Source organism: Manacus vitellinus, unplaced genomic scaffold (assembly GCF_001715985.3).
Source record: "Manacus vitellinus isolate BGI_N305 unplaced genomic scaffold, ASM171598v3 scaffold_0_pilon, whole genome shotgun sequence".
Taxonomy (NCBI): Eukaryota; Metazoa; Chordata; class Aves; order Passeriformes; family Pipridae; genus Manacus; species Manacus vitellinus.
Window position 1 is genome coordinate 55,982,830 of NW_021938789.1, and position 15,152 is coordinate 55,997,981.

Sequence of the window (15,152 nt, forward strand, 5' to 3'; positions counted from 1 at the left end):
CAGAGAAGATGCCCTCAGGTTAGGGGGACAGGGATTGAGCTCCATTAGCAAAAACCCCACAGGCCAAAGCTATTGAGCAGCTGTTGGTAAAGGAGGCTTACAAACTCAAGTCTAGGTTTCCAGCCCCATCTCTCAGCACTGCTTTAAGCAAAAGGAAATGTCTTATATCAAGCTACTGCTTTAGTTTTATAAATCTATCTATATATAAACCTACTTTCTGTTCCTAAAAAGCTTGTGAAAAAGCCTTTAGTGGAGGGTTACACTCAGCAACTCCTTATTCTATACACACACCCTTTTACTGTCTTTTTTTTTTTTTTCTGTACAAAACCAAACCTATGAGCTAGGATCGAGTTTGGCTTTGTTAATATTTTGAAGATTTTAAACTTTTTAGCACAGAAATAACCTGCCTCGAGCTTTTGAAAACAACTCTAGGAGCTTCTTAATATGATCGAATTTGAACTGTGTTTCAGTATCCAGCCTCCCACTATGATATATTCTTGAATGTTATTGCCTTCTTTTTTTTATACTTGCCTTCATCTCAAGCTTAAAACTGTACCACATCAGTGCTTTAAGTCCCCACAGTGCTTCAAAATGGATGTGAATATAGCAACACAACACAGGTGGTGGCAACCACTACAATTTCCATTTTAAATCTGCAGTTTTTCTAAATCTTACTGTGAGTCTTTCTGATTATTCAGTGTGTATTCTTTTATAAACACAGGCTTTGCAAGAGGCCTGACATCTCACCTGAGGAATGACAGAACTTGTATCTTAGGACATACTTCACTTTCAAAAAGGAGATCACAAAAAAAGAGGAAATAGCAGAGGCTTGGGGCACATTCAAGTAACAGGACATCTTACAAAGACTGTGAAATTTTAAAATATTCTCCAACTACTCCTCCCTGTTTTCATACATTACTGTAGAGTAGAAATACATAATGACAATTATCTGTCTTCAGATAATAAACACGCTAATTCAAAGAACAAAAACCTAGTCATATTGCTGCCTATAATGCTTGAGGCTGTGAGGAGTCAGAACAGAATGCCAAAACCAACAGAGATGCATAAGGCAGTACTAACTATAGAAAGTGACTATTCAGCGTTCTTCAGAGCAGAAAATTACAGCTGGTCATGGATTTTGACCATGTGAAACACTTACAGAATACTACACCTTGCCATTTTCCTCTAATTTTATAGTTAGTGCAGTAACTTAGGACTATCCATATATAGTAGAGACCAGTTAGGCAGAACGTGCTGGAGAATGCAGTTTTCATGCTTCCTGGCTCTTGAAAACACTCAGTAACAATCAGTGTAAACCATTACATGGTGCTTTAATGGTGCTCAGGTGTGCAGCCACAGTGTATGTTTTAAAAGCAAAGTCACAGGAGCAGTGCAGTCTTTTGTGTACAGAAATAAAGTTCCATGCAGACAACAATGGAAGCATTTATGCACCCTGAAGTGTAGAAGCTACAACAATGACTGAAGCATTTGAAAGCCAACAAAAAGACAGCCATGCTAGGACCCACGCCAAACTATGTGGTAACCAATAATATCTGTTTTCCTCAATCATTCCCTGAAATAATCCATACATCCTATGCTATGAAAATGCATCAATTGCTTGATTTATAGCATGGTAACTGATCTAGTTCCAACCCTTCTGCCATGGGCAGATACCTTCCACTGGACCAGGTTGCTCAAAGCCCCATCTGACTTGACCTTGAAGACTTCCAGGGATGGGAATTTTTCTGGGCAACCTGTTCCAGTGCCTCACCATCCTCACAGTAAAGAACTTCTTCCTAGTATCTTATCTAAACCTACCCTCCCTCAGTTTAAAGCCATTCCCCATTGTCCTGTCACTCCATGCCCTTGTAAAAAGTTTCTCTCCAGCTCTCTTGTAGCCCCTTTAGGTACTATTAGACTGCTCTAAGGTCTCCAGGCTGAACTATTTCAACTCTCTCAGCCTGTCCCATAGGGGAGGTGCTCCAGCCCTTTAATCATCTTTGTGGTCTCCTCTGGACTCGCTCCAACAGGTCTATGTCTTTCTTATGTTGGAGACCTCAGAGCTGGATGCAGCACTCCAGGGGGGCCTCACGAGAGCAGAGTAGAGGGGTAGAATCAGCTCCCTCGACCTGCTGGCCACACTGCTTTCGATGCAGCCCAGGACACAAGCGGCTTTCTGGGCTGCAAGTACACAACCTCTCACCCACCAGCACCCCCAAGTCCTTCTCCTCAGTGCTGCTCTCAGTGCATTCTCTGCCCAGCCTGTGTTTGTGCTTGGGACTGCCCTGACTGGGGTGCAGCCCCTTGCACTTGACTTGTTGAATTTCATGAGGTTTTAGTCTGATGTTCTTAGTCTGGCAAACTTTTTTACTTTGCTTTTGGATTGTCTTTTGCAATGAATAACAAAGTTAGATAAGTAACTACTGCAAAGAATAAAAACATCATTTCATAGAGAAGTCGTTTATCATGTGTACAGCAAAGTCCCTAAACCTTAAAAAAAAATAAAGGAGATGGATTTGACCAAGTTCAGTCCCACATTATGCTTAAAAACATATTATATATTGTTTTGAATCATTCTGCAAATCCCTGTGGTAATGTTTACTCACTCACTCTAAGCTAAGTCCTCTACTTGTCACTTTTAGCTCTGGTGGAGGGAAAACTTTCTGGTATCAAGTGACTATTATTCGAAGCACAGAAGGACAACCTAAGCCTCGCATGTGGCAAGCAAGCTTTGTAACCATGCTCTGAGTGCAGCTAAAGGCTCACAGATCTAAAAAGCCTGGAGGACAATTAATTTTTTCTTCAGTGCTTGCTATGGATGAACACAGTTTAATCACAAAATAAAGCTGGTAGTCTTCCACAAGAGCTGAGGCCTTGACGCCAGTTATATGTGCTTGGCTCTCCATCTAGTGGGGAGCTGCTGTTTTTGGTTCATGGCTGAAGTGGGAAGGATTCCCAGGCCAGCAGTGGGGCGTGGCTCAGAGGGGTTAGCACTGCTCTGTCCACATTTCTTAAGGAAACGTTCCTGTCTGACCATCCAGGAGGCAGAAAGAAAACTTTCAAGGCATTTAACCACTGCCCTTCCAAGTAACAAACATAACAGATTTATGGCTAACAAGATTGCCGTAGGATAGTAATGATAATCAATATGAAATCATGAAGAATCCTCAAAAGTCAGTTGTTGATCAGCTGGTTGATCATTTCACTACTCATTTAATGTCAAAATGGTGTAACCAGTTTTCCTTACCTAACAACAAAATAAGAACATAGTACATAGTCCTTCCCATTAGGTTCTCAGTTGGATTTTCATGAGAATCTCTTGATTAACTCTTGATCCCCAGGCTATACATCATGTACCTGTATTTCAGGTGGGCTGGGCTGATATTACTGAGCACACTTCTCCAGCTTTTCAAACACTTTCGGCATATATGTAACATACTGGGTCACGCATTCATGACCACCCAAGATGCTGGTCTTAGCTGGGCTGTAATTCCTGGTAAAGCCAAGTGCCTCCCACAGAGAACTTCTACTGGTATCAGCACTACAGGTTATCATGGCATTTCCCCCAGAGCCAAATTCAAGGCTTCTGGTCATTTCAAATGAGTGTATGCACATATTTTTGCTATCTTTTCTTTTAATGTACTACTCATCCTTTTCACTTGTCCTGAAGACTGTGGATTGTATGGTATATGTAATTTCTTCTCCATCCCCAAAGACTTACACAGCAGATTATATATTCACTGTAAAATGAACACCTCTGGTTCAGTTGATGGTGAAACCTTGTATCTAGGTATAACTTCTTTCAGCAAGGCTTTTACTACTCCTCCTGTGTCAGTCCTTCTTGTTGGAAATGTTTCTGCCCAGCTGTCTACCACTAGAAAATGCTTGTGCCCAGCCGTGGGTGGCATGCCTGCAGAGCCTATTTGGTTGCTCTCCTAACTCTGAGCTCAGCCAGATACTTGAGAACTTTTGGCAAGCAGTCAGCTGTTCCAGGTTTTATTTGCAGTGGTATAAATTCCAGGAGCTGCCCATACTTTTTGTACTTGGTTATTACCACTATCCCTCCATGGGCTTTATCATGAAATCATCTAGCAACAGTGAGTAAACACTTCTTTGGCAGAATCAGCTTTCCCACAACTGACCATATTGCATCATCATTTTGAGTTGCCTCCCACTTATTTTCCAACAGTCTCTTTTCTTCTGTTGAGCAGTCCTTCTCATACATAGTCTTAGTCTGTCAAATTTGGCCATTCATTCTGGTTAATCATCAGAACCAGAACATTACATTGTCCCAGAGGGTGCCTGGCTCTGGCCTTTGCAGCTGCATCAGTGAGGGCATTCCCTCTACCAACTTCTCTTGACCAATGCCTGTATTGTGGGCTGGGCAATGTATTACAACAACTTCTGCAGGTAACTGTACTGATTCTAGTAAACTGTGTATTTCTTCTCCATTAAATACTCTTTTCCCTGCTGATGTAAAACCCACACTTTCCATAACATGGGTATGACATACCCCAAATGCTGCACTTGTCAAGGCTACTACTTCTACTCCTTGTACACTTATCCTTGCTGGAAGTGGTGGTGCTTCCATTACCTGTCCCTGGCTCACCACAGCATACCCAAACCATTGCTGTCCTTGCATGGTAGTAGGATGAGCCACCTACAAATAGAACTACATCTGGGTTATTTAAGGGCACATCAGTTAAATCTGTGTGTGGTTTATTTGAAATATGCATTACCAAAGGTCATCTTGGGTTTGAGGCTAGAGTTGGCCACTTCTGGGTTTCTTCTTTCAGAAATGTTTCAGTAAAACTGCTTATTGCTTTCCAGAAATCAATCCTGGCCCACTGGGATAAAAGGTATTCCACGAAGCAGCTGTGAACACTCACTGGTATGGCTCTTTACAATTTTACTCTCCTTTAAATACCAGAGCAAAGCAGCAAATGCCCTAAATTGGAATGTGTATGAATGGCATACTTGGCAACCCTTCATCTGCAAAGGGCATGCTCCCCAAGAGCTGTGTGCACAAGTCAGAGCACAAGCAAGAAGAAAACAACAGGCTCCAAACTAATAGTGATTATGTCAGCATTTCTCCTGAAGGGAGAGAAAATTCTCAGCCAGTACCACTCTGAACAAGTTACAAGTAATTTCCATTGAAAAATGTGGTCAAAATACTCTTCAGCCTTGAAAGGGAAAACCATTTGTCATCACTTTGCTCTTCCTTTTATTAGTATATATACTTATACCTAAGTATAGCAGGTGTGCACACTGTTTTTTCCTGTAGTAAAGATTTTTATTTAACAGCAAGTAGTTTTCTGCTGAGCTTGACATCCTGAAACCTTGTGAATTCCTTTCTTCTACAATGTTTGCCTTGTCAGCCAACTTGGGTTTGTTTCTGTAAGCAGTTAAAGAGTTGAAAAATATAAAGTTCCATGGATCCGAGGTATGCAATTGAGTGGAGTGAGTTTCCAACATAATGGAGATAACAAAGCATAAAAGTCTCTGAAGACTCAAATGTTTGTCATGTTTTTTAAATGTGTATCTGGTGAACCACAAGAATGAGTAAAGAGTGCCCAACTCCAGACTGATAAACATCAGAAGGCCCACTTTGATACTTCACTGCTGTTCATAAGCATCTCAAGTTAGTCCAGCTTATCACATGACACCTTTACCTAGTTGTTGTATCTCATTACATAATTAAGTTGCACAGTATTCTCCAGCCACTCCAGCTGCAGAAGTTGTTTCATCTTTTGAGTGCAGAACCCCTACCTGTCAAAGTCTCCTGTTACACCTCCAGCTCCAAAAAGCACTCCGGATACTTTTGTACTATTACCAGTGCTGTCCTAGGAAATAAAACAAAGAGCATGCTTGGCTTACCTTACTTGGCATGTTCTATGTTCTCATCGCTTACCATATCACTGCAACAAGCTCTCTTGGCAACACTGGTCTTTACCTCAACTCCCAGCACAAATAACTGTGCCCTGCTGCACCACCAGTGCAGGAGAAGGTCAGTATTTACTTCAAGTTAAGATTTCAAACTTGCATTTTATAAAAAAAAAAAAAAAGGAAAAAAGCTGTTACACATTTAGTGTTTTCGGGGGCTGAAAAAGATAATTACAAAAATTCTACTTATTTCAAGTTACTGTTAAAGAAAAAAAAATTAAAGCAAAACAAAACAAAACCAAATCCCAAACCCTGGGTCCTTACAACACTTAAGCCAAATGGCTTAGCCTTTATTACAACTAAAAGAAACACGGTGCTTCTATTTTCATAGCAGGATTCAAGCATCACAGGAAGTAATGGGCCACAAAGCTCTAACAATACAATGTGTGGGGGGGAAATTAAATAAACCAAACCCAAATCTTGCTGCAGACATTACAGCTTCTTCCACATGGAACCCACAGTTTTCAGGACAGCAGAGTGCAACACAGAGGCAGCAACAGCATCATTCTAAGCTCAGAGAACATTCTAAGCCTGTCACACCAAACGTGGTATCACCTAATTGTGTCCTAAGCCATAGTGAAAGCAGAAGACAGGGAAATGAATGAGGGTTATTTGTTTCACAGTCCTGCTCAGTTCCCTTCTTCCAGCATAGCAGGCAGTTGATTGCCTCCATTTGGACAACGGCTGCACAGTCACTGAGCCATCTGGGCCTCCATGGCCTGCGCCGTCCATTCCGGGGCTGTCTGACTTATCTTCTCCAGCAGGTTGTTCACTTGGAAACACAGTGACTGAATCTGTTTGTCCCAAGTTGGCAAAGCTTCACGAGCTGAAAAGCAAAAAAACCCCAAACAATCCATTCTAAACAAAGTAAGTCTTAGCAAATCCCTTGCCTCTTCAACTGCAACCTTTCCACCTGCCACTGCCCTCATCTAATTCACAGAGGAAGCTTTCCTTGCAGCTACAGCAGGCTCATTTCGGTATTCCAAAGCTACCATTATTTCAGCTGTTAAAAGCCTGACTCCTGCATTGAAAGCAAATTTGAACAGAGAACTTCCCGGTGAGCCTGTTCCTGCAAGGAGACTGATGGAATAAATTCACACTTTTCTGCGGGTGAAAAGTCAAAGGTTCTCTCTCCATTATGGCAAACCCTGCCACCTCCTGGCCGCAGCAAGACGCAGCAAGCTCCCTTCAGACAAGGTATTAAACCTAAATTTCCTTATCCTGTTGTACACTATCTCAAAAAGTTCACTCTGAAAGGTGCTAAAAAAGTAAGTTACTGTGGTTGAACTTACTCTCAAAATGAACAATTCCGTCAATCTGATCGATAAATCCGTTCATGCGACCCTCGGTTATCATCTGGGAAGCAATCTTTTCTGCCTGGAAGAGTAAAGAAAGATGGCAGAAACTTCATCCATTCTGAAAGAAGTTAAAAATTATTAAGACTTAACAGCCTTATAGGTTTTTCTACATCTGCACACATTGTGGGGGAAGGAACCTATAGACAACACTAATTATGAAATGATTAGACATACTATCAGTGGTATCTAACTCCACTATTGCTCATTCCACATGGTGTACACCTTCCATTCTCACAAGATGTGCTAGGTATTCAACCTTCCTCATAACATGAGATATTTAATTATTTCCTAATATTCAACTATTTTCCCTAATATTTACCACAGCTATTTTCTCAAGCTGCTGATGTTCCTTGTTTTTTTAAAAAAAAAAAAAAAGTAGACAATGAATACCTTGGCTGCTGGGATCTCTAGTAACGCTCCGAGCTCTTCAAAAGTAATGTTGTTGTAGAGCTTGCTCGCAGATAGTAAGTTGTGTTCAATAACAGCTCTGTCCAGAATACTGGAACCTTAAGGGTTAAGATGAGGAAAAAAAAACTCAAAACATTACTATAAGATTTAAATATTGGTTTATATTGTAGAGCAAGTGAAAAAGCACTTCTTTTTTTTTTTTTTTCCAATGTGTTACAAGTGTAGAAGGTCCAGATGCATCTGCCTCGCATCAGTGTTAAGCTATGCAGAGACAGTGAACAAAAAGAAATAGATAGCATGTGGTTGATTTTAAGGCAGATAGCTTAAACCCTTTTATTTAATTTCTAGAATAATCAGGTGGATCCCTTGCTACAAGACCCAATGTCTGAACTGAGGGAGTCTGACCTCCTGTGATCAGTTCCTAGCTTGCCAAATGGAAAGACCATTGCTTTTTTTTTTTATTATTCATTACAGCTCTTAGGGTACAATTAACTCTCCCTTAGTGTTCTTGTGATAGACCCTTATCTAAGGGTCCATCGCTGTTGACTGAACAGTTTAACTCATTTGCCCCTTAACCTCTAGTTGAAGGTAAGCACATTATTAAATATCAACTAACCTGCATTCTTTAACTTATAAGGACAAACAGTACAGGTTATAAATAAACAACAAACTGACCAAGGAAAGGACTGTAGGAGACTGTTAGCAAGTACTTTTAACACAGTTTTCACTTCTGCAACTACACAGTTATTTATTTGTCCCTAATCAACAATTATTATTCACTAGGAAGATTTTCCTGTGTCAGAGACCAGCATGTTTACGATTCCAGTGAAGACATTACTTGACATTATTTCTCACTATTCAGAGGTTCCAGAGCTAAGAAGGTGACAGTGAGATGGTTCAGAAAACAATGTGGATAAAGTGTGAGGTCCAAATCATCCTCTCACTCTACGTCACCTTCCTGTCAAGTCAGGAAACAGTTCAAATAAATTCATCATCTGCACAGACCATTTATGGCTTATGTGCATGTCACGTGTTTCTAGGCATCCTATTTATAACAGTGCCTTAGAACTGGAGAAGCTCAGAAGGACAGAGACTCAGTTAGGAATACTGGGAGGTTGTCAGTGAAGAGGACAGAGAAAGAAAATTTGACAAGTTATCTTCCAGAAGAGTATTTCAAAAACCTGAACGGCAAATCAGCAAGATGAACTATAACTAAGAGCCTTACTGTGCCCATGAGGGTAACATGCTGAAAAAATAATTTAAAAATAACAATATAAGCAATACTAAGTTCTTTTCCATTACCCTTCTTGCCTGAATTGGGCAAGTCTAACTCCCACGGATGAGCACCTAACATCAGGAGGTTTTACAGAAATACGTACCATCGGCTGTAGTTGCTTTCTGGTGAGGCATCAGCATAGCTGCAAACTCTTGCAGTTGATTTCCACGGATAATTCTGTCCAGATACATTTTCTCCAAGATCCCATAGGCTGCGAGCTGCTGGCATCTCTCATCCTTGAAGAGCGTAGCAAGCATGCGAGAACGCTGCTGTCCTAGGGCAGTCAGGAAGAATCCTCACAAATGATCACCAAAGCACCAAGTATTTAGAGATAAACAGCAGGAAGTCATCATTGTTTTTCCTCAATACACGCAAGTAACAGCCAATGAAGCTGTACTAAGGAAGGAATTTGGTTGTGCTCAGTTCTAAAACACCATCTGCCACTACCTTCTGCATTTTTAGCCACGATGCCACCTTATCACTGTTAAAGACACCGAACTGATCCACCTCTGAGCTAACAGATGCCAACAGGCAATTCTGACACCGCGTTCATAACTTTGGATTCCCCAACAAATCTTAGTGCAAGATACCTCCACACAAGTAATACACAAGATTACTTGCTTCAGGGGCAATACCTACGTTGGCTCTTTTATACAAAAACGTATTTTACCTGCTGATGCCAAAATAGTACAATGCAAAGCATGCTTCAGTGCCTCCAGTCGCTCAGTTTCGTGGACTATGCTCTTATAGGACAGCTCGTTGTATCTCTGGGCAGCCTCAATGAACTTTCTTCTGTAATCGAGAACTCGAGCATAGCAAACCTAGAAAGGAAGGATGTCTCAGAAAAAGAAAAGTAGCAGAGGTGGCTGCATAATACAGGTGTGCAAAACTTGCACACTATCAAGTGACAGCTCCCATAAATATTGCTCTTCTGCCTCTTAGGGAAATCTGTGTCTTCAAAGAATTAGCCTGACTAGAAAAGTCCTTGCTAAAGTATCATGGAAAGCAATTAAAAGGGCACTTCCCACCACTGTTCACATGTTAAATATTTCAAATGTCTAAAGGCCAGAAACTTAAGTGCATGAAATATTGTACAGCTGATACTGTACTTATGTAAGGTTCCCCTTCACTATTGACACTGACAGCCGGCACTTAGGTAGCAATTTGTGTGTTTCAAGTGTTTGCTTTTTCCTTTCAGGGCTGTAACAGCATCTGATATTTCTTCCTTCCTTTGTGCTCTTCTACAATTTACAGAAAATATTTACACTTTCAACTGAGTGCACACTTTAAAAATTAGCATGGGGGGAGAAAAAAAGAAAAGGGAATACCAACAAATCAAAGCCACTAGACACTGAGTTACACAGCTCATGGCACAGCTGGTTTGTGTTGTAGAATTTTAAACACCATCCCCTTGATCAGTACTGTTACACTGTAGTCATCACTGCTCATCAGTTACTAAACTCATTTGAGAAATCTGTGTATGAACTATGTACACAGTAAACCCACAAATAAGCAGAAAGGCCAGCAGTTAATTAACTACTTAAAATTTTAAAGAAGCTACTTTTATGGATGGGAATCATTATCTAATTACTGAGGGGAAGGGAGGGGGGCAGGGAGGTCTTCCATTGTCCCTAGTTATTGGATGCAATTTTTTTCCCCCTCTTAGATTTACAAACAAAGGTGGAGGCAACATTTCCAACAATATTTCAGATGTTTTGAAGCCTTCTCAATCAGTAAAGGAAATTGGCATTTAAGGAACCTTTACAGACTTATCTCCGCATCACAAGGAAAGAGTTGTTTCATTATTGCTGAGTCTCTCAAGCTCCCAAAACCATTTAGAAGCTTTTCCCTTTGTCTCTTTTCTCTTTATGAAAGTTTTAGTGGCAGTATGTAAAAAAAAAAAAAAACCAACAAATATCTCAGTGTGGAATCATCTCCCTACAGAAAGAGAAAGCAATAAAGCAAGTTAGACAACCTTATAATGGATTTGCAGCTGTTCATTAGTTGATTCATTCTGCAGCAGGGAAGCTCGATTAATATATGCTTCTGCCTGAACAGGGTCATCATCCTCCAGATACAGCCTGGCAATTTTCAGGTAGGTCTCCAGTTTATAATCTACATTGTACTGTCTGTAGAGAAAGAAAAGCAAGTGCTCAGAGTTACTCCAGAACTACCCTTGCTCCTAACTGTTCTAAACATATATTATGATTCTCAAGCACTTGGCAACATTTGGTTTACCCTGCTTTCTTCTTCCCTAACACCAAAATTAGCGCCCTCTGTTCAGTGTAAGGAAATTTGAGATGAATGCTAATACAGAACTGGCCCCTACAAACAGCACCAAGACACAAATGTACACGCTAATAATCTGATTTTTGTGGATTGGAAGTCTGCCACAAGTGGTGAGCCATCTGAGTTAAGAAGCAAACCTGTAGTGCAAAGCCTACAGCAGTTCCTTCTGCATGCAGAGAAAGAGGACAGGAAGGACAACCAGAGAAAAGTAACAGCAAGGGTTCTAAATCTAAAAAAACCAAACCAAACCCACCCCACAAACACCTGAAAGAATCCTCTACTGTATTTGTTAATATCCCATTTCAAACTGTGTCTTCATTTTGAACGGAGAAGGTGGACACATGGAAGAACTGCCACCTTTCAAGAACCTTTCCATAACCTTAGAAGCATGTTTGCAAAATACTAGTAAAAAGAATTGTTTATCAACAAGACTAATTAACAGTGCATAACTTCTGATGCAGCATTTTGACCCACTAAACTCCTACTGTAATGTACAGTCATCAAGCTATACTTCTGTCATCTGACAGTAGTTCTGGCCTGAACTACAGTAGCTCTGGGAAAATATGCAACCCAAAAATTCTCACTCACTGATCTAGTTAAGTACAAAGAGAGTAAAGTACATGTAACAGCACAGGACTGTGTGTAACATACTTTTGCCCTGTTTCCAAAGGGATCCCCACCAACACTTGTGCTGCATTTCTCCAGTCTTCTTCTTTCTCATAGATCGATGCAAGATGTTGCCTTATTGAAGCAACCTAAAGAATAATAAAATCAGTAGCAGAAACTGCAAGAGTTTAATGGTTCTGGATTAACTGTCACAGTATTTGTTCTTCTTCCCGAATCCCCTCAACCTACACCCCACCTTCACAGACACAGCAACCTGCACACATGCAACTCTTCCCATGCAAGGACTCCTGGATCAAGTTTTAATACCAAGCTTTTTAAATATGAGTGCTGGTTTGAAGCACGTCCACTTCAGTTTCTGACAACATAAAAAGAGTTCATCATCAGGGAGTGACAAGTAGTAACCATTTATAAAGCTTTTAAAAAGATGAAACGAATCTTTCAAGAACTGGAGCACCAAGATTCACAAGCCATTTGTTGCAGTTACACCTCATATCATGCCTGTGAGACATGAATGAAGTGAACTATGATTAGATCCTACTGCAGAAACTTCTGCTTTGTAGGGCAGCTGTCAGCAGGTAAAATGTCAGTGCTTACAGCCCAGGTTTCAGAAGTAGAAGTGTGGGTAAAAAAAAGAAATCATCAGATGTCTTAGATTTAATTTATGCATAATCGTGACAACAAGAGGCAAGCATATTCAGCTCAGACTTAGAGTAAAAGTTGCTTAAAAATACAACAGACAAAGAGAAGAAAATATAAGTCGTGACAGAAATTGCCTTGCCTTTCTTCTCAACACTAGATCCTAGAGGCTTTTTAGATAAACAGCCTCTCAGATGACGATGCACATCGTACAGCAAAACACAGAACTGAATTGGAAAAGAACTGCAGCACATTCAGTAGTCAACTAGAACTGGGATTTCGACATCTTTTTCCTGGTAAAATGACTATGGCTGAACAGAACACACACACAGAGGTTGTTTATTTCGAAACAAAAGCTATCTGTCAAGATGCATGCTCTTTATATCACCTGCCTGCCCCAGTACTGGGGCAGAAGGCAATACAATGAGTACCAGTCTGTCTCTCAACAGCAACTCCAAGCTCAAGTATTGTTCCATTGTAAGAAGCCATTTTCTGGTAGCAGAGGAATTACATGCCCAGCATCATTATGAAGTGGCTAAGTCTGTATTCTTTGCACAGTCCTAAATACTCTCTGCATTTAACTCAAGTTTTCCATGTACAGGAACACAAAACTGGACTCCAAGTAGGAGTACCTGTCTTGAACAGCTTTTTTAAAGGCTTAAAATAGTCAGCAGATAAGGGGGAGGGGGGGGAGAGGAACCAAAGCCAAACCCTCAAACCAAAACCTCCTCAACATTGATCTCTCACCTGCTCTTCAAATGAAATAACTCTAGGCTGTATCTTTTCCAAGGTGAAGTGGTAGATTTCTTTGGCTGTGCTGTCAGGAAGACTTGGAAGATGGGTACAGAAATCTGTCAGCAGCTGACGTGAGATCACCAGACTGACATTCTCATTCACCACTGGGTCAGAGACAAAAGAGACGCAACATTTGTCAGTGCTTTCACTATAAGCGATCATTTGCTTTTAGAATAAATTTGAATATTCCAATTTTTAAAACTACACCCAAGTGAAGGGGGTTGTTTTTAAAGGTGTGGGGTTTTTTTCTTTCAGAAACTGACTACAGGTCACCAGAGTTCTAACCCCTGACACATAATAATGAATTTTTCACTACAATTTATAGTTTAGGAAGGTGTTTCATGCTGAATCGCTGTCCTCAGTTGCTAAAATATCTTGGACAAAGTAAACCTTTAGGCTTAGTCTCACTAAGTTTACTCTCAACTCTAAAAGAACTACAACAGGTGTAATTTACAGAGGTGTTCAATAAGCCAAACGCCCAATACAACACAAAAAAAACCCTTAATAATTCCATTCCCTCTGAACTTCTGAATGAGGTGATGAGGGTTCCTCTTCCTGTTGTGTTTGAGTTCCAACAGGACCCAAACATCATGTATTTATGTAGCCTCAGGCAGAGCTTGCAAATATGCAACCCCACAGACTTCTGGCCTTCATTCAGCGTGTAACCAATTCTACTTACTTGCTTCCACAAAGGCTTTCAAAGCTTCAAGTTGTTCTACACCCGACAGCTGAATGGCTTTTTCCAATATTTGACGGTATCTGTCCAAGATTGGAAAAAAAAAAACGTTAAAAATCACTCACAGGGCACATTTTGTCACTAAGAAGTTCTGCCTCTCTGCTTATTTTCTATGTCGGAGCCCTAATTTTGTTTATATTTTCTATGCCTTGAGGTGGCAATTTTCCAAAGAATATGTTCTCAAAGGTCATGAACATTCACCTGGAACTGATATCTGGCTCTTCTTAAATCCCAGGACTAGATTCTCAGACAACATAGCTCATCATGTTATTAGGGAATGTATGCGCAATCTTGAAGGTTTTAAAAAAAAATAATAATCAAAAAAAAATAATAATCACATGCCTAGGATAGTGAACAGAAAAAGTAATGAAAACTATTATCGCTCATGGGTTCAGCCTAATAAAGAAAAAAATGTCCAAAATGCCACATTCAGTGAGACTGAGAAACAGTGTTGTGAGGGGTGAACAGCATGTTATATCCACTTGACAGGAGGACAGCGCAGACTGTGCATTTTCAAGTGCTTATTCCTGCACAAATGGCAACTTAGAGCTCATTAAACTTCGCCTCAGCGTGTGCGACAGTGACGAAGTGCTACATTCACGCCGAAGCCACATTTTGGGGGGGGAAATTTCCTTGGTTTTACACTACAAGTCCTAAAAGTGACTCAGCCTCCCCAGAACACAAGCAACTGGACTGGGACTCGAGGAATTCCAGGTGGCCGATCCGCATGTCCCGGGGGAGTAAAAATCCACGAGACACATCGCGCCGCGAGCAGTTCAACCCCCGAGGTTTGCCGTCCAAAATAATAAAATAATAATAATGAAAATAATTGAAAGGATAATAATTATTAATAATAACAATAGTAGAGTCGTTGACGTATCTATGGCAGCCGGGGCAAATCAACTCCCTGACCTATCGCTGTGGCACAGCAGCCGAGCTCTGAGGGGCGGGTGGACACGCGAGGAGCCCGTAAACAAACAAAAAGAAGAAATTACAGAACGACGAGGTGAAATCTTTCCGTGTCCTTTTTATTTAAAGCAGCGCGGCCGCTGGGCAAGACCCGCTTCGTCCCTCCCAGGGCCCG

At 40.8% G+C, this 15,152-nt stretch overlaps 1 protein-coding gene across 1 annotated transcript; it reads right to left on the reverse strand.

Annotated features, from left to right (window-relative positions):
* Window positions 1-6,191: 6,191 nt before the first annotated feature.
* COPS4 (COP9 signalosome subunit 4) lies at window positions 6,192-14,117 on the reverse strand. The gene is made up of 9 exons (XM_029961300.1): window positions 14,012-14,117; window positions 13,285-13,436; window positions 11,926-12,029; window positions 10,961-11,114; window positions 9,656-9,806; window positions 9,089-9,259; window positions 7,692-7,807; window positions 7,236-7,320; window positions 6,192-6,769 (listed from the first exon to the last, which is right to left on the reverse strand). Coding segments are annotated over exons 1-9 (1,068 nt in total). The 5' UTR covers window positions 14,013-14,117; the 3' UTR covers window positions 6,192-6,635.
* Window positions 14,118-15,152: the final 1,035 nt, after the last annotated feature.